Source organism: Pleurodeles waltl, chromosome 12, assembly GCF_031143425.1.
Source record: "Pleurodeles waltl isolate 20211129_DDA chromosome 12, aPleWal1.hap1.20221129, whole genome shotgun sequence".
Classification (NCBI taxonomy): Eukaryota; Metazoa; Chordata; class Amphibia; order Caudata; family Salamandridae; genus Pleurodeles; species Pleurodeles waltl.
This window is the reverse complement of record NC_090451.1, coordinates 708478431-708499998: the sequence shown is the minus strand read 5'-3', so window position 1 is coordinate 708499998 and position 21568 is coordinate 708478431. Positions and strand designations below refer to the sequence as shown.

Here is a 21568-nt window from a genome sequence, read left to right as displayed (position 1 = left end):
ATTAAGCACCCCACCCTTATCAGCCGTTCAAGAGCAGAGTCCGGTGAAGGAGAAGACTAAGATGAGGGATTTTTGTAAGTAGGTGTTGGTGTCATCCGCATTTCATTTATAGAGACTCATAATTCCTTGATTCACGAAGTCAAGGGCTCCAGATACAAATTCAACGAAGTAAGGCCTTCCTGTGGGGCTTCTGTTGAACACTTCATCTCTCATGGCCTGCGAGTACAGCTCCACACTTACAAAGATACCCGGAGCTAGGAGGCGAATTTCTCTGCAGCCCATCCCTCAGCCTCCTACACCAGTGGGACTTAATAAAATATATCAGAGAGAAGCATTAACAATGTAAATGGAGAACATGAGGGGGAGGGGACGAGTGAGAGGCCACAGACAGGAAAATAATTCAGTTTTAGATGGGTCAATTTGTCACGCAAGACATCCTGGAGTAAAAATGGGTGAAAAAAGAAAACAAGGGGAATACCTGAGGACCTAAGAAGGGAGTGATGATCCCTGAGAGAAGTATACATAGTAAAGGGTACTGGGCTCAGAACCCACCCCACTGGTACCCTCACCCCATAGAAAGGAGGAAGCAATGTATGGGGTTTGGGGGCTTATTAGGCCAAGAAACAGAGTAAGTGCAACAGAAGAGATGGGAAAAGAACAAATAACGAGATGCTGAAAGAGACAGAGTGGACAGCGGTATCGAATGCAGCAGAGACGTATGAAAGAATGAGGAGGGCGGTACATTAGAGGAACAAATGTGATTAGAGATTACAAAATCATAGAAATTAGAAGGAAGTGAAGGATCATCAGTAGACTTTAATGGGATACTAAAATAACAGTGTTTTTAAAGGAAAGAGGAACGGGCAGGTACATGCAGAATAAAACAGGCATTTGCAATGCAATGGATCTTGCATTTGCTTGCGTTAGAGCTATTGGCGTTGTAAACTCCTAACCAGACTTTTCTTGCCGCATAAACTGAAAATGAAAAGTAAAATAGTTTCACATATCTAACCGGACTTTTCTTGCCACATAAACTGAAAAGTAAAAGTTTTACATAAGTGAGCCAACAGACGCCATCAGCGCAAAGCAGAGACACAAAATGAAATAAAAGTTCGCTCGCAGTGAAACGTATCGGCCAAAGTGCAATTATCCATGTAACAGGGTCGATGTTATGCAAAGCGCTCACTTCTGCCCAGCGAGATTGTGCTGCGCAGGAAATGAAAACATAAAGTAGTCCAGAAACCAGCTGAAAACATGGAGCCTTGTATGTTTTCAGTAGATGGCCAGTGTGCTCATGGCGGGTTAAACACCGGAAAAGGCATGACATATGCATGCCTTTCACTAATGAAATCAATCGATTTTCAAAAAGGCAAGCCCACGAACCAACCAAACTGTTGGGAGTGACATGGAAGTGGTTACAAACCCACAGAGAGATTAGACCAGGGACAGAGCGCTTTGCGCTCGACCCTAAAAACCATAAAGAAAAGGAAGCTGAAAGGACAGTGCTTGGGGTAGGGAGGCTTGGACAGGACCCCAGGGGTCGCAGCAGCATTGTCGCACCAATGGAAAAAGTGGAGCTTTGAGTCAAAAACAGGGAATAATGAGAAACATGAGGGATTAGCCACAGCAGAGATTGGAGAAGGTTGAATGACAGGAGAAAGGTTAACCCATTGTATTTCAGTATTTTTAGGACAGAAAGGTTCGCAAAGTCAAAAGGAGAAACAAAGAAAACATAACAGACAGTGGGAAGGTGGAGGCAAGAAAATGAAAGGTGGTGAATAGGCTGGGGGTGAGGAGGATGAGGGATTGTTAAATTCTGATAGTATGGATCTTTAACAGAGTCCAGTTCATAGGTTTGAAGAGATGACATATGGGGATGGACAGCAGATGAACAGATTATGAATCGCCATCACTCCCCCCCACCTAGAGACACCCACTGAGTGGAGGGCAGGAGTAAACCGGGACTGAGGATGCTTCTTAAGTGAAGCTCAAATGATGGGAGATCTTAATGCAGTTAAGGATGAAAGAAGAAGACTGCAGTGTTGTCCGGGTCACGTTTGGACCAGACGTGAGGATGAGGCAAAATTGAGTAAATAGAGAGGAGCTCAGAAGACTGAACCAGAAGGTCGGGAAGAGAGGAGAAAACGTTGTTAGAGATGGTAGAGTTCAAGAATAGAAAGGAAAGGACTATTAGTATTGGGATAAAGGGAAATGGGGATTGATGCACAGGGACAACTATCAGAGGAGGCGACGCAGAGAGAGGTTGTCAGGTGGCCCCTGACCAGCGACAGAATTAGGAAGAATGTACAGAAGGGCAGGTAAAAGATATAAGAGGAGTAAAGAAGCAGAAAACAAGCCACACTGCCTTAAACTCAAGACTCCCTGTAACTGCACCTTTTCCAGCGCCAAACCAAGAACCCTCGGAAAGTTCCAGATAAGCAGCTGTGGGTCATCTCCCAGGTGTGGAACTAATCTGCAGTCTTCAGAAATCCTAGAAGCCATTAACCAATCCATGCCGGCTTTTCCAAACACCCAAGACACTCAACAAGCTCACGAGCTGAACCCGGGCATTCGGGATCCTTTTCTCAGCACGGTGCCGATCCCACATTTGTTGCTGGTGGCAGGACATCCTAAGTAACGCTGTTGGAAATGCCCAGACTGTGCTCACGTTTTGCTATCTGTCTACTGCCTCCTGCACTGTCCTAATCAATGCTAGTCTACAAAATACACACGGCTGGTGCCCAGGAGGCACCATGGAGGCTGTAGATCAATAGTCAATGACAGTGGACAGAAGGTGTTAAGACCCTTTCCTGTTCCTTGCAGGTCCATGAAGGCTCTCCTGACAACCTTGCTGCTCTTTCATGGTTACATGCCCACCTTCAAGAACACTCCAAGGCAGCAACAACTCTCCTTTCAAGCCTCTACTGTAATTCATGCCTCCTGGGAAGCCACCCTCAGTGAAATTGGCATTTTTGAGTTAAAATAGAAACCACCACCAGTTCATACCATTCCAGTATGGCTGCTGAGACAGGGGAATCATATTCAGAGGAGGGTTCACGGCCAGGGCAGCAAGGGCGTGTGGAGCAGCTGGAGGCAGACAGGATGAGGTAACTAGGCCGTGCGGTAGGCTGGCGTTGCCCTCCGTCTACGGAAGCAGGTGGCCCGACAATAGGGCAGTGGTCTTTTTGTGGTGCTGCCATGTCCATGGGCGTGATGCCCCAATAGGGCTGGCCTTCCTGTATCAAGGCTTAGGTTGAGGGGGGCCAGTCCCAGGGCTTAAGTTTGGAAAGGGTTGGCCTTATGGCTGAGGTTTGGGGAGGGGCCGAGCTTAGAGGTGGGCATGCGGCAGCAGAAAGCCTTTCGTTTTGGGTAGGGCAGCCTGGTGCTTTCAATGTGCAGAGCAACCTGGCGCATTGATGCCCACACTTGAAGGGTCATGTATGCTGTCCTTGACCCAAGAACACCTTCCTTTCTATGATGGACGGGGAAAACATGGACTTATGGAGAGATTTAGTTGGGATCACCACCCTCCGTGCCACACCTTCTCTGCCGTGCCTCCTGACCCCTGCAGACAGACTCATGATCATAGGGTAGGAGTCTTGTCCTCTTCTGTGGGTGTCCCCTCCCCCCACGTGCTGTAAAGATCATCCTGTTGTTCATGGGAGCCCCAGAGCGGTGCATACACGGTCAAGGAGCTGGGGGCATTGTCTGCATTAAACGCACAGTAGCACCACCTCTAGTGTTCACTAGGTCACCCTCTAACATTTGCACCCAGAGACACGTATACATCTCACCTGTTGTAATGTTCACTACATATAAATGTTTGGGTTGTTCAGATGTGACTAATGCTCACTATTGCACTGTCGTTACTGTGACCACCTCCGGCTTCAGCGTGGCACCGCGTACACACAACGCCTGCTTTATTCAGAGCCGCCTTACAGATGAATTAATCTTACTTCACTTCAGGGAGCTGGTGGTGTCTGCTATTCTGCATGCTGCCCCCTATTCTGCATGCTGCCCCCAGCATTGCCTACCGTGTCCATCCCTTCGCAGGGACGTCCATGCTGCCTCCTCACTCTAGACCGGTTATTACTTACCAGTCCTCCAGTTCCAGATGGAAGGGAGCCCAGAAACTCTAACTCTCCTGACAGGTGTTCCCAACAACGACCACTCAGTGCAAGTCACCCATCGACCTCATCTAAGTCCATCTTCCTACATTGAAACCCCCGCCTCTCCCCCATCCAGTCTGCCCCCTCCCTTCCAGTGTCCCTCTAGAGTGCCTCGCTTCACATCTCTGTTCTCCTGTATTGACTGAGAAACAAGTAAATACTCCAGTGTACATCACCCCAGGTTGCAGGTAACGCAACTACAGTATAGACTCTATATTGTAAACATGGGAAACAATTGTCAGGCAAATGTTTGTCTCAGCAAAATATAGACTCATTGAAAACCATTCATGTTTAGAATTCGTGGCAAAAACGAACTGTAAATTCACTGGGATTCACAAAAAAATAAACACTGAAAACAGCAAGCCTTAAAAATACACTACAGCAGGTGGGCACCATATTACGTTCACCTGTTTACCACCATGTAAGCCGCCAAGTGCGGATGAGAAGAAGCAATCTTGACTGCCCTAAAACCAAAGCTAACTAACTACATGCACTGATCTGTTTTATGGTTTTATGTGACTTTATAGAAACACAATTTCATTGAATACCATTACTGAGAAACCATTTCACCTAAACTGTTTAAAGGAAATTTTCACAATGAATGGCATTCACTCTTTCATAGACACCAATTATAGAATGTCTTTTTGTTCAATAATGACTTTTGCATGCTTATATTTTAATTTGTAAATACAATGGTTGCACCCATCCCTGAATGTCGTTTCTACCCCTACACTACACCCATCCCTGAACTATACAAGTTCTCACTACCTCTAAACTCCCCCCATTCCTGAATGCGAAAACCCCTTTTTACACCTAATCCTCAACCATCTCTGAATGCGTAAAACCACTTACCACACCCAGGCTCCACCCTGAATCCTAAAACACCCTCACCGCCCTTAAACACCACCCATCAACAGGCTCTAAAACCCCTCACCACCCTTAAACACCACCCATCAATGGGCCCTAAAACCCCTCACCATCCCTAAACTCTACCCATCCCGGGACCCTAGAAACCCATTTCTGCATCCTCGTTCTACCCATCCCAGGACCCCAGAAACTCCTTTCTGCATCCTCGCTCTACCCATCCCTGAATCATTAAAGTCCTTCATCACCCTAAACCCCACCTAATCCTACCCTAAAGGCTATTTACCACCCCTAACCTTTACCCATTACTGAACCTTAAAAACCCTCATCAGCCCTAAACTCTATCTATCCATGAACCCCGAAACCTCTCAACACTGAACCCAGAGCCCTAAAGACACCTAACACCCCTAAGCTCTACTCATCTGTGAACCCTAAAACCATCTCACCACCCCTAAACTCTACCCATTGCTTAGCCCTAACAACCCCTTTCTTCGCCTGACACCTAAAAACTCCTGACCACCTCTAAGTATCAGCCATCACTGATCCCAAAAAGCCCATTACTGGTCATAAACTCCACCCAGGTTTAATTTAATTTATAATTTTTACTTAAAAGTATCTTTCCTTTAAAATGTGTAATTAATTTTTGATTTATTTGTATTTCCTTAAAATAGTTTTTCCTTAAAATTGGGTTTCCATGATTTGGTTTCCTTCAATTTGGTTTATCAGTTTACATTTTTCCATTAATTCACATACATCACTGTTCTACATCCCACAGACCTGTCCACCTTCTCTGACATGCCCATCCACTACGAGAAAGGTAGGTGTCATGGTAGTCGCTGACCTGGGCAAACACATCCAGATCAAAAACTTCCCAAAGGAACCAAGCGACAGCCTACTAAGGAGGTCTAAGCGGGGTGGAGCCGGTCCTTGGCTGCCTCTGTTACAGTTCAGAGAGGACCTGGCCTGGCAATTCAGACTGGACTCTTCATATTGGTGCAGGACCAAGACTGAAGAGTACATGGCTGGGGCCAAACTGAGGTGGCACCGTGTCCATAAGTAAAATGGGTTGGAATGATATCCCAGCGATTGTGAGTGGTTACACTTTTTGCAAGCATCATCCCTTCACCTTTAGAGTGTTTGATGATAGGGGATTAGCCAGGAGCAAACAACAAAGAGTTAAAAATAAAGAGCAAACGTTAGTGGCTGGAAAAATCTTTCAAACATTAACAACAAGCGAGGTTCCCAAAGTGCACAGTGAAGAGACTCTCGTGTACTCTGTTGTGGCACGATGGATGCCATGGCATACCAGGGAATGACGAGACAAGGTAAACAAGTATAAACTTTGTGACAAAGCAATTTGCAGGCAATAAAGCAGTCGGGTCACCTACCTTGATATTGGGGTGCATGAGCATGAGTGCCCTCTTGCTGTACCCGCTGTTGATGCCGAGGGCGAGCTCTACCTCCTTGAAAAGAAGGATGCAGATCCGGACCCCTTCTTCCTGCGAGGAAGAGAAAGTGAGAACATCAGGGAAATATAGGGGATTCCATGACGGTCTGATCAAACAATGTTCACAAATTGAAATTGTCCAATGTTCATGCTGAGAAAATATCACAGGCGCCTGGTGGAGATGTGAAGGCCTTAATATATTCACTGTATAAAGCAGTGGTTCTTAACCTGTGGTCCAGGGACCCCATAAGGTTCACAATGCCTACTCAGGGGGTTCCTGATTACTTAGAAAATTAAATAATATTAATGTGTATATAAAGTAGCAAAATGTCAAATGTAACTTTTTAAAACTTTCTGTAAATGTGAAGGAATTTGAAACTTGAGGCTACAAATTAAGCTGCATCAAACAGAATCTAGTGTGGATGATTGGTGGCCTCAGTTGAATGAAGAAAACCCCCAACCTCCGCATAAAAAATGAAAAGTTTTATTTAATTTTTATTTGTGTATTAAATAGCACACATACTCATTTGAGTCTTTGTTTGATGAATGCTTGTTTCCGTATTTTTGTGTACTGTTTTTAGTTTCAAATCCTGGAACGTTTCTAAGCCGGAGTACCTAGCTTCCAGTAATGACTCAATAGGGGGTCCCCGATTCCTATAATGATTCAGTGGGGGTCCCTGGATTTCAGTGATGATTAAGTAAGGCTCCACAGAAGTCACAAAGGTTAGAAACGGCTGGTCTTCGGTATTTGCATCACTTCACCCACATATGTGATAGTCCAAGCGTAATCAATGACTTAGGGAGGGGGCACCTGATGGTGATTTTCCAGTGTCCTATTCCATAGCGTCCACAGCTCCTAAAGAGAAATTTGTTCAATAAATGAGTATCTCCCCCTACAGAAAAGTCAACATTTTGAAACATCCAGTGGAAAGGGAACTCTACTGCCAATTTTGGAGTTATACAATCGATGCATGATGGTGGGCTCAACTATTGACACAGGACCATAGCCCCATTTCCAGGCCCACTGGACCTCAAAGGATTGGGCTCTCTAAACGAGCCATAGGGGTCTCCGATAAAGATGGAGACCGGAGAATCTCTCTCTCGAGTTTCCTAGCCATGCACCATTATGACCAAGGTGATGGTGTGCAGTGTGAGATGGAGCCGAGACTGTTCTTACCTCACTCACTGTAATGTTTTATCCAAATTCCTGTGATTGCTGGTGACGGAACCGCTTGAATGTAAAACATTAGCCCTCTGCCACTGTAGGAGGTAGTGTGGAAACGCCCTTCGACTCTTCAGAGGATGATGATGCTGTGTCTGTTCTAAGGTTAAAAACTCCTTCTATGAAATAAAGACTTTGAGGAGATCTGAATGTGACAAGAGGTGTCCACATGGACATCAAGACTGGACATTTTCTTTGCAGGAGTTGGTGCCTGATCAGTCAGCCACCGAGGTGGATGTCCCATGCGGCCACTGGAGGCGCAGATAAGCTACACTACATTGTATGACATCGGTTGAGATCTACAGACCGGTGTTTACACTAAAAGCTCACGCTTTAGTAAATGTGGCTTCCAACAACAAACTCAAGCGATATCTTGGATAAACACTGGCAAGATGCACAGGTCACAACTTCACACGGGCACGATAAAGAATTAGCCCAAAGAGATCAAGACAAGATCGCAGTCCACATTGTTGTAAGTGGGGTAACAGAAAATACAGGAACCACATACCTCGTGGTGAGATGGTGGTCATGACCATCAGAACCTCCAAAGGTTCAGTCTAAGGGCTTGGAAGTGTGTTAAAATTTTGAATAGGAATGGAAAAAGTTTCTATGACAAATCATGAAAAACATCAAAGAACTCAATGTGACATGGATTCAGGAATAATGATTGGCAACACTATATATCCTACATCAAAGGAACATTCAGTGAAGGAAGCTAGTTTCCTACTCCCTACGTCCATACATACTTTCATTGAAATACTGAAGGGAAGGGGGGTGCACTGGCCTCTATGTTGGTGATTTCTGAGCCATCTGTGGAAGGGCGAGGGCAGTATTATCCTGAAGAAAGAATGACTAGATATTTATATTTGAGACCTTGGCGAGGACATTTTGGTGCTCTCTCGTGGCATGATCTGTCCTAAAGTGTGAAGTATTTTTAATGCTGAAGCTACACAGGTTGACACCACTGAGCAGGAGGTCGGTGATTTGAGGTCTCCTTAGAGAAATGATATGACTCCATGCCTCCAGAGTCCGCCTTTCCTACATGAAAATAATTCTCTTCTATGCACGGCAGGACTGAGACTTCAAACCTATCAACTGCATCCGATGGATGTCACTCACACCTGGGAGATGCCTGAGGATGAACTGGGACATAGTTTGTTTAACGGGTGAGTTCCCGATGTGTCGAAAGTCTTATCCTCCTGCTTTAGAGAGGCTTTGAGAGAGGAAGCTACACTTTCCACCTTGTTTGACAGCACCCAACTTGATGATGTGCACAGACACAAACAGCCCTATCTTTAGGGCCCTTAAGTTTAGTATCCAGATTTCTCAGGACAATCTTAGCTAAACATCCATTTGTAAGTACATCTTTGAAATCTAATCACTTCTTGCAGACAAAGACACTGAGAATCACATGTATAAGAGGGTTAGAAATCATGGAACTTTAAAACTTTGTCCAGTAAACAACACAATCTGCTCTGGCTCGACCTGGATCACCTGCAGATGGTACAGGGCTGGAATAAGGGATGATCGTAGCAGCTAGCCCCGAGTTCTAGGAATGAAAAATCTTCAAAGACTGTAAAACCTCTGGCACAGATTCCAGCTCTTGCAACCATTGCACAACTGAAGCTTGCTTGCCAAACGGAGACTGAATGCCTGAGCTGCTTCGACCTCTGTTACCCTTGTCGATTACCAGGGTAACTAGAGAAGAGGGGGCCCGGGTAGAAGTAACACTTATGGAAAACCCTAGAGGCCACCTACCCTTGGGGAAGATCTGCGAAACCAGAGAAGACTGCACAAGAGCTGCAGTTGTTGAATCAAAACACTGGTGGGTGCACTAACACCCACATGGCTTCAGAAAATGTACGGTGAAGGAACAGATGTCCGGCTGGCAGCAGATGCTCTAAAGAAACTGGACTGCAAGAACTTATTGAAAATCCAAGAGTTTCTATAAAGAAGAAGCTCGGTCATACTTCTGCATAAGGTACAGAAGCTGGAAGGAAGGGCCTTGGAAGTGGTATCCTGATCCTGGCTGACACTTTAGGGTGGGGTCTGTAAAGTTCACTATAACCAAGGAGAAGCAACAGCAGTTCTGCATCCTGTTACCCTTCGGACTATGGACAGTAAATGCGCTTCTGTGTCATGCCAGTCAATAGGAGGCCACAACTCACTATCAGGGGCACATGAGGATCCAGAGACGGCTGTTGTAGCCTGCCCTTTTACGTTTTTTTAGCCTGAGAGGGGAAGCTCTATCATTGATATTGGTGAATTCTTGCCTCATAAGAGTGCATATTAGAATGCTTTCCTATTAATTCGAGGCATTCCATAGGATGGAGGTTGCTAAACCATGGACACAACCAATACAAGAAAGCATTCTTCCTTGAAGAGGGGTTTGGATTTGCACCCATAGTTTATGGATCCAGGGTACCACAGAACAGAGTAAGAGATTTAGCTGGGGTCTCATAAATATTTGCTGGGAAAGCCTGACCAATGAGAGGGCAGATACATCTCACTCTACAGCCTGTGGCTGGCCAAGATCACTTGAGTACATTTCCTGGTACTGCAATAACCTACCTGAAATTGAAAGTGTATTAATGGGTCAGTCCTGTTGCCTCGGCCCCTGGCGGTACAAGACCAGGCTCCATTGGATTTGGCGCTGCAGTATGGGCCAGTACGAGGTGGGGCTCTGTTCACCCAAATCTCTAGGCTTCCCCCTTTCTTAACTGAAGGGGAACCTGAGAGTTTGAGACCAAAGTGCACCGTGTTCAGGAACTGCAGCTTGTTCTCATGTCACCACAAATAGTTCGCTCATTCCTTCCATCAGTCTTTGTGCTGACGGTGCAAGAAAAAGCCTGACACGTACCAGCCTCAGAAGATGGTGTCCGAGAGGGCTGACTGTGTGGAGCACCTTCTGTCAAACGGTGAATCATCTGCAGCAGGTCAGGGGCTTTTTAAAATGAATCAGCCAAAAAGGAGACAAAACAAATCTCTTCACACGTTCTAACCTAAAGCGCCTCTTCACCAGGAAAAAGGTCAAAAGAACCAGGCTCTGCAGAGCAATGAAGTCACCGTGAGTTTACTTTCCAGCACAGCCACTGACCCCAAGGTGAGACAGCTTAGGGTGAACAGGAGGCTGCACTGGGGTGGGGCCAACACCTGTGACTCTCACCTCACATTTTCCTGAGACATCGGTTTCTAACTTTCATCACACACAGGGTTCGCATGAGCTAAGAACAGGGACATGCCCTTAATGGACAACTTCAGTATCTACTCCCTAGCTCCACAATTTGGTGTCTATAAAGTCTAATTTAATCCCTACAGTGCAGCGCATTGAACGGGTCGACGGCATCAGCTGCCGTGACTCTGGATGGTCTGAAATGCTTCCTCAGGTACTCTGCAATCCGCTGCTTTGGTGACATAAAGGCTTCCCTGTATGAAGGTCCAGAGATGATGAAAGGAGTTTGGGGTTGTGCTGCAGCACTCCAAGGGTTATGTTGGGCTGTGCTTTTGAGGTACCAAAAGCAGCAATGGATTTACTGTGGTGAATGGATTCTCAAGGACGCTTGCTGCTGTCTTTGGAGCTTTCCAAGTGATCCTCAGATGACAGATGATGTCACCTTTGGAAACTCCCTTAGGTTCCTGAACTGTGTTGCACCAACTTCTGGGGTCAGCCTGCCGTGCACTTCATTTGAACCTACAGCCACACAGAGGATGAACAGCGGAGGCAGAACTTACAGCTTTCCGCTTCAGGATGATGTCCAGTCGGAAGTCGTCGTTCTTTGCCGGCCTCTTCATGTGAACCTCTGGACTCAACCTGGGTGCAACAAAAGAAAAGAAACATCAAAGCCATCATTCTAAGCCTTTTAGAAAAAGGTTTTCTTGTTTCCTTTATTCAGCCAAGTTTAATGAGCACAGTTTGTCTAGTGTGTGTCAGTGATAAGCCAGTGTGAAGGAGGAGGGGTGAAGAAGGCTTTCTCCAGCTGGATATTTTATATTTTCAACAACTAGAGGGCATCTTTGGTAAAAATTGTTAACTTCTAAGTCTCAATATTTACTTTGCAAAGCCTTACACTGTATTATTTTCCAAAGTCAGCAGAGCCGGATTCTTCTAATCATTCCTTGCCTTGCAGGCCTGGTACCCAACATGTAATTGCTTTCTTCACAGCGTGTTAGGTTTGAAGACCTTCTGAAGAATTCTGGCTCTTTCTACTTCATGATAGAAGTGTTTAATAGTTTATGGGAGAAGGCTATCGACTCACTGTGTGAATATCTATTCAGTGGTCCAAAGCTTGGGCCTCTCACATCCCCATGAACGTATGTTGTCACCTACATGTACGCTGACTCTAACACATACTGGGGACCCCATTTCACGAGGTCGGAAAGCCTGGCAATGATGCCTGCTCAGGAATGATGCGGTGTCTGTGGGGCCCAAGTCACTCACCCTGGGAGGCACACGGAATCTGCACCCGTCACCTTCTTTGATTGGTTGCACCGGGTAGCAGATGAGAGAAAATGACCGAATGATTTGCAATTGGTCAGCAGCTGAGCTCAAATCCCACATCCACCAGTGACTCTGATGGTAACTGCAGAGTCTCATGCCCTCAGTCTTTTCTGTTTTTCTTGAGACAGAAACAGGGCTGCACCCTCCCTTCGCCTTCATTCAGGAAGCCACTTTCATGCCGAGACCAACAAATCCCCCCTCAGTCGCGCCCCGTTCTATTTGTACATCTCACTGCTTATTATGTTTTCTTCGGCTTGCAAGTATTTTCCCATCTAGATGATACCCAAATTCTGGTCCTGCAACATAGCTAATTATGAGAGTTTTCACTTTTATTTATTCCTGTTTAACCGCCCCTCTGCAGTGGGCGCAGACAAACTTTCCAAAACTTGACAATAGTAAAGCGGAGACGGCAATGTTCCATTATGACAGACGCCTCTTCGTCTTCAGTACCGTCTTGCTATACAATGAACAGTCATCCTTCTGGAGATTAAACGCGGCAACTATTGTTCCCCCGCATGCACATCTTGCTCTAGTTTTCTATTTGAGATTCCAGTGCCTGGTGGCCTCACCGCTCCTGGTGACCTCAGTCCTAATTTCCCCTCCACAATAAACTATTGCAATAGGCTGTGCTTTGATGAGCGTTTCATTAGATGACCAAGAACCTGCAGTAGGGCAAACCTATCCTTACTTGTTGCATCCACCCAAGGAAGACAATGCAACTCCCTGTCCGAGTTAGATGGCATTGACTTCCTGCTTCTAGAAGAGCTGTGTTTAGCAACATATGCCCGGCCTAGAAAGCCTTGTACATTTATGTGTCATTCTTTTTTAATGGATAGGTTTCCTCCTTATGTTTTGGGCTAATATTTGCACTCAGGGGACAAGCTTTTTCTTAAAAATTAAAAAAGAAAAAAACAAGCAATCTGAAAGTTCACTTAAGTGGCTGGACGTTTTCAACTCAAGCATACATTCTCTTTCACCTATTGGCCAGTCAATTGATTATCTGTCATTTCATAGATGTCTGAAGACTTAAATGTTTGCAGAGTCCTAGCACTCGACACCAGGAGTCTTTCACCCCCTGGGAACCCTGAGGGGGATAAACATTTTAAAACAAGCCTAAAATAACCTAACATGAGAGACAGCTCACCATACAAAAGGACCTGTGATGGGAAAGAGCTAACTGTGCCAATTGGAAGGGGGCCACCAACCGAAGGCGGGTGATCCTTCCAAACCTTAACCCGAGAGGGTCCCCCCAGTCCCCCCCCGAATAGACAGTCTCCCCAGCAGCCCTGCTTGTGGTCCTGGCGAGTCTGGTATGTGGAGTAATAAGAAGGCATTATGAGAACACTTGTGGCCAAAGATGGACTTGCTCTGTGTCGCTAGAAACCTCAGATGTCACTGCGGAGAGCTAGGAGACTCATCCACGCGACCTCCACTGTGCCCACCCTACACCACTGCTACTCACCACCAGTCTGTGATGAAGATCTCCTCCTTGGCTTGCATCATTGCATCCGCGGCAGCTTCAAAATAGGTGCTGCCATTGACGAACCTGGAAAAATCAATGATCACTCATGAGAATCCCTGGGAAATGCTTCAAATATCTTCTCAAGGCAGAGACACAACAGAAGCACAGAAGAGCCCAGATCTCAAAGTGCACACAACACACCTCCCTGCATGATGCATTGGTCTCGTTTGGCCAAGCGCAGGCTATAGAGGAGCACTGTGTATCTGACTCGCTTCTGGTGACTAAGGAGAAATGCTTTTGCGGAAATAACTAATGCAGTTTCATATTCCTGCAATCACTTGTACTGCAAACCTAGTATCATTTATGGAAGGTGTACAGAACATTGCACATTGAACCCTGTAGAGTAACATGCTCAGGCAGCAGTGATAGCACCAAACAGTTGGAAGACTTCATTGAACTGGTCCACCATGATAGCATCACCTAAAGGAACATAAACTTGACAACCCTGAACAAGCACACTGACAGCAATGAAAAGTCACTCAGACGTACCCATTCCTTTGTATGGACATAATCAATAACTCGCATGATAATGGCAAATATACTTGAAAATATTGTCCCCCAGGTTCAAGGACTTTCCTCAACCTGTCTTTTGTGCATCGTGGCAGATGTGGTGGATGGATATCATTCTTTCTAGAATCTCTGTGCCTGCCACACATATTCACAAAGGAAAGATACACTGTACTGGAGCGCAGTATGGAAAGGTACCAAAAGGTTTTTTCAATAGAAAACAGGTAACCACAAAGAGTGGATCCAACAAGGAAAGCTTACCACTTGGCCAATGTCTTCTCCCGGACTGGCACAAAGGAATCGAACCGGTGTGTCTCCAAGAAGTCCTTGCCACGTTTGGCTGCTAGTTCGCCGATCTCCTTCCCCCACCAGCACGCTTGCCGATAGCTGCTGCACTTCAGGATGAGGGTCCTGTGGACACAGGGAGAAGGTGGAACGTGGGAGTTGGGTGATCAGGAGGGACATGAAGACTCAGGCATGCGGCTCACACAGACAATCGTTTTAGTGCCTATTCATCTCTTACACTACTGGTGATGGAAATGTGTTTATGTTTGCAGGTCACATGCAACTTTGTTGTCACGGTGCTAGAAGTTGTGATATTTAGTTTGATGTGGGGCGCTGACTCATGAGACATTCCCAAGGTTCAGCTGGTCTCCATCCTGTAGAGGTTACAGGAAGCATCTGACACTGCTAGTGGCAAGGTATCCAGGTTTTAATGATTTTCTAATTTCAAACACTCCTTCTTGATAGTAAACATTCATAACCTGGATCTGGAATAAATAATAAAATGTACTACTTTAGCAAACACCACAAAAACAATGTGTCTTGGAAGGCTAGATAAGCGTGCCTCGGGTGCTACTAGCAGGATGGTTCTGCGTTCTTCTTCCTTCTTCAGCACAATTAATCCTGAAGGACAAAGGCTTGGTCTACCCAGAGCTGGGGTTCAGGCCATGAGAGATGGGGGTGCCAGGACATCTAGGGAGAGGCTGAAGCGTAGTCTATGTCCTATCTATCCCTTCAGCACCGGCAGATTGAGATGATCCTGTCCTGAAATGGGATGTGTCAGCTCTGCTGTCAGGGGACAGTTCTAGTGCCTTCCTGGGGTAGGTAGACATTGTCATGAAGAAGGCAGTAGATCACATTCAGATTTGGAAGAGGGGCTCTGCTAACAGGGTAAATGGGTGGTTTTCATTCGGAAGGAGAGAAAGACCACCTCCATTTTTCCACAACCGTAAACGTAGGCTCTCGCAGCAGTATCACTGTATTCAACTTCATCGTTGGGCAAACAAAGTCAAAGGTAGGAAGAGCCCCCAAAATTAATGTGTCATCCACAGAGAGTGAAGTCTTAACGAGGTGCAAGAGGTGGGATCCGGCACTCTGCACGGTACTGTGAAGGTTGGAGACAAACTACAGGTTCTCGTGAACGGTACTCTTGTGGCTGTTAGCCACCGCTGGAGAGAAAAAATTGCTGTTTGCGGTGCTTCTAATGGAGACAGCATCTCTTGTTATTGGATACTGCTGGTGCTTGCAATGAGTGGAGTTAGAAGTCCAACGGTGCTCAGTTACAACCCCACTCATGATTGGCATTAAGCTCTCCTAATAAAAGGCAAGCGCCTTAATACAGGCAGAGATGAGTAATAGGGTAAGACGGATGCATTTGGGATATGCAGATACAAATCCGACAACTGAAAATGGACAACACAGCAACCTGCTAGAAGCTGATGTGAGAGTCACACACATCCTTTGAGGCTTCAAGGCAGAGTCTGTTGCGGTTATAAATGTAGTAACAGGCTGAAGCTCTGCACAGTTGGGTGCGAAGTATAAACTTTGTCATGAAAGGAATGAAAGGGAAGGAGACGCATCTGTGTGACACTGCTAGAGTGGCCTCAAGCCTGACAGGTGATATAATCCTATTAGCCTCTTAGATGCACGGTCAGTTGGGACATCAACCCATGCCCTTACAGGTACGTCCAGGCTCTGTACGGTCTTGTTATACGGGAACTGCTAACACATAGGTGGAAACAGGAGCATCTCAACCCAAAAGAGACACAAAATGTCAATCGACTTTGCAACATAAAATGCCAAACCTATTGGCCTTGTCATTGCTTGATGGGGGAATAACTGTGCTGCTAATGCTAGGAGAGGTTAATTTTTGCAGCAGGGTGCATCTCATGTAAAGGTAATACAAGCAGAAGAATTAGATGTAGTCATTTCATTGATAAGTGGCATTTGCACCAGGAAACTCAACAAGGACCAGCCTGCTAAACAAGGGGATTCTACAGCTTTACAGGTGATGAACCGTGGGCTTAAGTAAGGGCACCTCACGGGCCATGGGCTTATAACGGGTAGTAAATGTACACATGATGCATCATCCAATCCCACCAATCAGAAAGCAATGAACCAATGAGAACACAACTTTCCTTGTGTTTGCATTCTTGAGAGGACCTTGTATATACACTGACAAGAGATTCAGTTGAAGGAACTCAAGTTGCATTATGCCAGACCTACAATCGGCTACATACCAGGTGTGCCACCAGCCCACATTGGCCTGAAAGTGATGTTTGTGCCTCATCGAGAGCTGGACGTGATGAAGTTCCGTGTGTGTATAGCGCAGGTTCAAAGATGGTGCTTTTTTCCAGCGCTCCCTATTTTCACTGTAAGTTCCCACGAGGACACTTGAGTTACCAACCTGCAGAAGTTCTCGATTCGGACTCCGTATTTGGTCTCTGTGGACCTCTTGCCCACCTCGATGCTGAACCCAGGATCGAAGAGCAGCACGAAGGAGATGATCCCGGACTCTGGTTTCAAGTACAGAAGGAAGGAGTCTTTCACCACCAGCCACCTGAAACATGCAGACACAATGTGAGCGAGCGCAACACTGAGGACTTCCCTGCCCGCCAGAGCACAAGCACTTCTCAAAGCGGTATTGTGAAACATTGCATCAAAACACCAAACAGGCTTACCAATCATGAATAAACATTCTTTTATAGACTGCTGCCCTAAATGGGGCAAATCAACCTTGACCATGCTCACCTAGTACCTTTCACTGCCATAGTCCAAATCATGTTGCAAATCTGTGAACCACTTAGCCTCAGGGAAGAAAGTCCAACAGGAGGGTGGTGGTCTAAGGAATGATGCTCTGAAATCTGGTCGCACTAGCGTGGCGATTTCGGTTTGGTGCACTACTATCTTTAAAGATATTGGCCCTTACAATGTCAATACATGTCTTGCTATGTCATCTCTTGTACTGAAGTCAGTGTTTGTGATATCACAGAGAAACTTGTGATGTCACATCCGGCAGGAAGAATTTCCCACCATAGAATGTCCCCTGCTTCGAGCGGCATTTATACATCATAAATGACTAGTTGCTCAAATACAAGGGGGGGAAAAAATGACAAGCCCAACCACAGTGTAATATGTTACTTGGTTTGTGTATCATTTACTTTGTCTGTGTTCATATTCTATGTTCTCTATTGCACATTGCATCGGAGTGCTGGTGAGATTCCAGAATGAAGGTCAGTTAGACTCTGGCTCTGGACTTGTCAGGACTTCTCTTGCTGTCGTGGATCTTTACCTTAGAATAAAGAAGAATCTACAATTTGGATGTACGGTGTCCTTTCCGTTTTTCCTGTACTGTGCACATCACCCACGCTACAATTTGGTACCAGGAGTGGGGTGAACTGTTTATGATCCACCGACCGCTATTTGAGGTGAGATTGCGCGGCCTGACCAGAAGCGGAGATTTAATGGTGCTGTTTTGCCAGAGATTAAAGGAAAGAAAAAAAACGCCTTCTTACCGCGATTTTCTACAGCCAGGTAAGCCCTGGTGAAGCTTGTCTCAAGGTTTTGGAGCGCCCGAGCCATTTTTGCCGTTAAGCGCTCGAGCGCACAGTGCTGCGTGTGGACTCGCGCGCACAGCTGTCCTGCGCGCATGCGTGGGTGTGTTCTTGCACGTCCTGTGCGCTGATTGTTGCTGGGCAACGCGCGTCTCCTGTTTTTTGCGCGTTAGTTGCCGGGGCAACGCATTTACGCCAAAGAAAGCCGCATTTTAATGGAAATGGTGCTCTACAACAGCGCTCTACTTCCTGTTTCATGCGTTAGTTGCTAGGACGACGTGCTAACGCCACCGCTTTTGAAAAAAAAACAAAAAAACTGGGAAACACAGTATTACTCTTCGTTCTAGACATTGTTTGAGTGTGAATTCTGACATCTTCAAGCAAATCTATAAATGGATCTATAAATTAAAAAAAAAATATATATATATATATATATATATATATATATATATATATATATATATATATATATATATATATATATATATATATATATATTTTCCTTTTGGGGACTTACGTTTGCTAGTTTTACAACTCAGGACAATCTCTTTTTGTGTATTTCTTGGACTCAAATATCACTGAGTTGACATGGCATCAAATCAGCTGGTCATGCAGCCTCCTCCTTTTTTGCAAAAAGGAGGTAAGCCGGAGATAAGATGGAATGAATGGCTGAGAATTTTTGAAAATTATTTATCGGCAATAGATGCTATTAGTTATTCACCATCCAGGAATTTGGCCCTTCTTTTCAACCACCTAGGAATAGCTGGTCAGCGTGTTTTTGACAATTTACCTGTAATTCAACCGCCGCAAGGAGACAATGCAACTTGGGATGTTTACATCGAAGGAAAGGAGAGAATTAAAAAACAGTATTCAGAGGACTCAAATGTTTTATTAGAAAGATTCAACTTCGCTATGTGCAAGCAGTCTTCAGATGAATCCGTAGATGTATATTTGGCTAATTTACGGGTGCTTGCATCTAAATGTGACTTTGGCAACATGGTTGATACGTATATTAGAGACCAATTTGTTTTTCATTGCTACTCCAAAAAGATTCAAGAGCGTCTCCTAACTTGTCGCAATCCCTCTTTGGATGAGGTTATTGATTTAGCCAAGGCTATTGAGAGGTCGATTGTCACTTCTAGAGTTGTATGTGGACAAAGTGTTTCGCATGCGTTATGCGATCATAGCGAGCGTAGTGTCAATCATTTAGTTGAGGGAACCGAAGTGAATTTTGTAAGGGAGAAATCTATTAAAATGAGGAAGGCGCAAAACCAAACAGGCAAGGCCTGTTATCGTTGTGGTTCCAACAGTCACTTAGGGAACAATCCAAATTGTCCTGCTGCAGGGAAAAGGTGCATGAAGTGTCGTAAGTTTGGCCATTTCCAGGTAGTTTGCAGACAAACAAACTCTGGATCCAAAATGAGAATCAGCAATGTGAATGCTGAAGAGGTAGAGGAGCTGGATCAGTGTTCTGGAAGAGTTTCTACTCTAGTTCTCACTGTCGATATGGTTAATCATAGTAAGGGGGGTTGTCCTAGAATTCAGTTTAAGGGTCCTGTGTGTGAGGCGACTATAGACTCTAGAGGAGTAGTCGTTATGCCAGACTCTGGGGCTCCTATCACTATATTGGCAGACAGTACTTATTATCAATTGTGGCCTGACTCTAAAAAACTAAGTGAAGCTGATGTTGCTCCAAAAGCTTTTGGAGATCAGGACATTGATCTTTTGGGTTTCTTCTATGCTACATTGGAGATACTAGGCAGATCTATTTTTACTCAAATTTATGTGGCTTTCAAAGGCAGGAACATAGTTGGTTGGAAAGATTTAGTACGCTTGGGTATTGTACTATACCCAGGTCAGGAAAATCCCATTAGATTAGGTGAGAGACCACACATTGTTGATAGGGAATCTGTTTTGCATGTGGTTCCTAATAATATTGTTCCTGAGCAATACACACTAAAGTTCCCTGATATCTGTGTCGATAAAGTTGGGTATGTGAAGGGGTTCGAGCACACTATTAGACTAAAAAAAGGAGCTGTCCCTGTTGCTCATAAAGTCAGACCAGTTCCACTCTCCATTAGAGATCAACTAAAATTGTTGCTTGACAAATTAGTGTTGGACAAGATTATCACTGCAACAAATGCATCAGAATGGGTTTCTCCAGTAGTTATTACTAAAAAGAAAAATGGGGACCTCCGATTGTGTGTTGATTTAAGATCCCTTAATAAAAATATTTTAATAGATTGTCACCCTCTACCACACATACAAGAATTGATCACCACAGTGGGAAATTCTAAATTTTCCTCTACTATAGATTTACATTCAGCCTATCACCAGATTCCTCTTAGCAAAGACTCTCAGGAGCTAACAACTTTTGTTACACCCTTTGGTGCTTTCAAATTTCTCAGATTACCTTTTGGGCTTGCCTCGGCGGCGAGTGTTTTTCAGAAAATGATGGATACTTTGTTTGGGCATCTTAAGGAAGTTTGCGCTTTCCAAGATGATATTTTAATTCACACAGCAACCTTGGAGGAACATGAGCAAGTGTTAGATAAAGTTTTTACCATTCTTCAAAAGTGTGGGTTAACTATTAAGACTGAAAAATGTAATTTCTTAGTTCGGAGTGTGGATTATCTTGGTCACTCCATTTCTGCTGAGGGCATTGAGCCCAAAATGTGTAATCTGGAAGCTGTGAGAAAAGCTCCGGTTCCGTCTAACAAAGATGAATTGCGTTCCTTTTTAGGGCTGTGCGAGTATTATTCTAGGTTTGTTAATGGCTTTGCAATGATTGTACAACCTCTCCGCTCTCTACTTAAAAAAGGTAGCAAATTTGTTTGGGATAGGCAAACTAATGATGCTTTTGAGCATGTCAAACATGTTGTTTTATCTACTCCTACTTTGAAATCTTTCATTCCTTCTGCTAAGTCTTTCATAACAGTGGATGCCAGTCTTAAGGGGTTGGGAGCAGTTTTTAGACAGTGGCAAGAAGGGCAGGAACATACTATTGCGTTTGCATCTAGAGCTCTTTCTAGTGCTGAATGTAATTACAGCACTATTGAAAGGGATGTCTTAGCGTGTGTTTGGGCTGTTCAAAAGTTTAAAACGTATATTTGGGGAACTCATTTTGAATTTTTTACGGACCATAAACCTTTGGTATTTTTATTGAATGGCAATGGTCTAGGTAAGGCGTCTGCCCGGCTGGTGCGTCTTTTATCTAAACTGCAAGAGTACAATGTTGAGGTCAAATATATTAATGGTGGTAAAAATGTGAGAGCGGACTGTTTATCCAGACTACCACTGCCTTACACCACAGAGGTTGGAGATGATCAAGACACAGAATGTGTGATAGGAGTTTTAGATTTAATTTCTTTTTCTGATGGCATTTTTTCACAAAAAGAGTGTGAGTCTGCCATGGTCAATGATACTTTACTGTCTCAAGTACTATATTATATCAAGCATGGTTGGCCCAACAAAAAGTCATATTCTGGAGGGTTAAGCACTTT

The 21568-nt window shown here is 44.8% G+C and overlaps 1 protein-coding gene across 2 annotated transcripts in view; it reads right to left on the bottom strand.

The window, feature by feature from the left end:
- The window catches only part of PLD2 (phospholipase D2), a 205023-nt gene that overhangs the window by 65154 nt on the left and 118301 nt on the right, over positions 1–21568 (bottom strand). For both annotated transcript variants that reach the window (XM_069215728.1, XM_069215730.1), the window contains 5 exons: positions 16919–17071; positions 14491–14640; positions 13663–13746; positions 11435–11513; positions 6422–6532 (listed from right to left, as the gene is read on the bottom strand). In XM_069215728.1, the coding sequence (XP_069071829.1) occupies positions 6422–6532; positions 11435–11513; positions 13663–13746; positions 14491–14640; positions 16919–17071 (577 nt within the window). The remainder of the gene's footprint in view (positions 1–6421; positions 6533–11434; positions 11514–13662; positions 13747–14490; positions 14641–16918; positions 17072–21568) is intronic.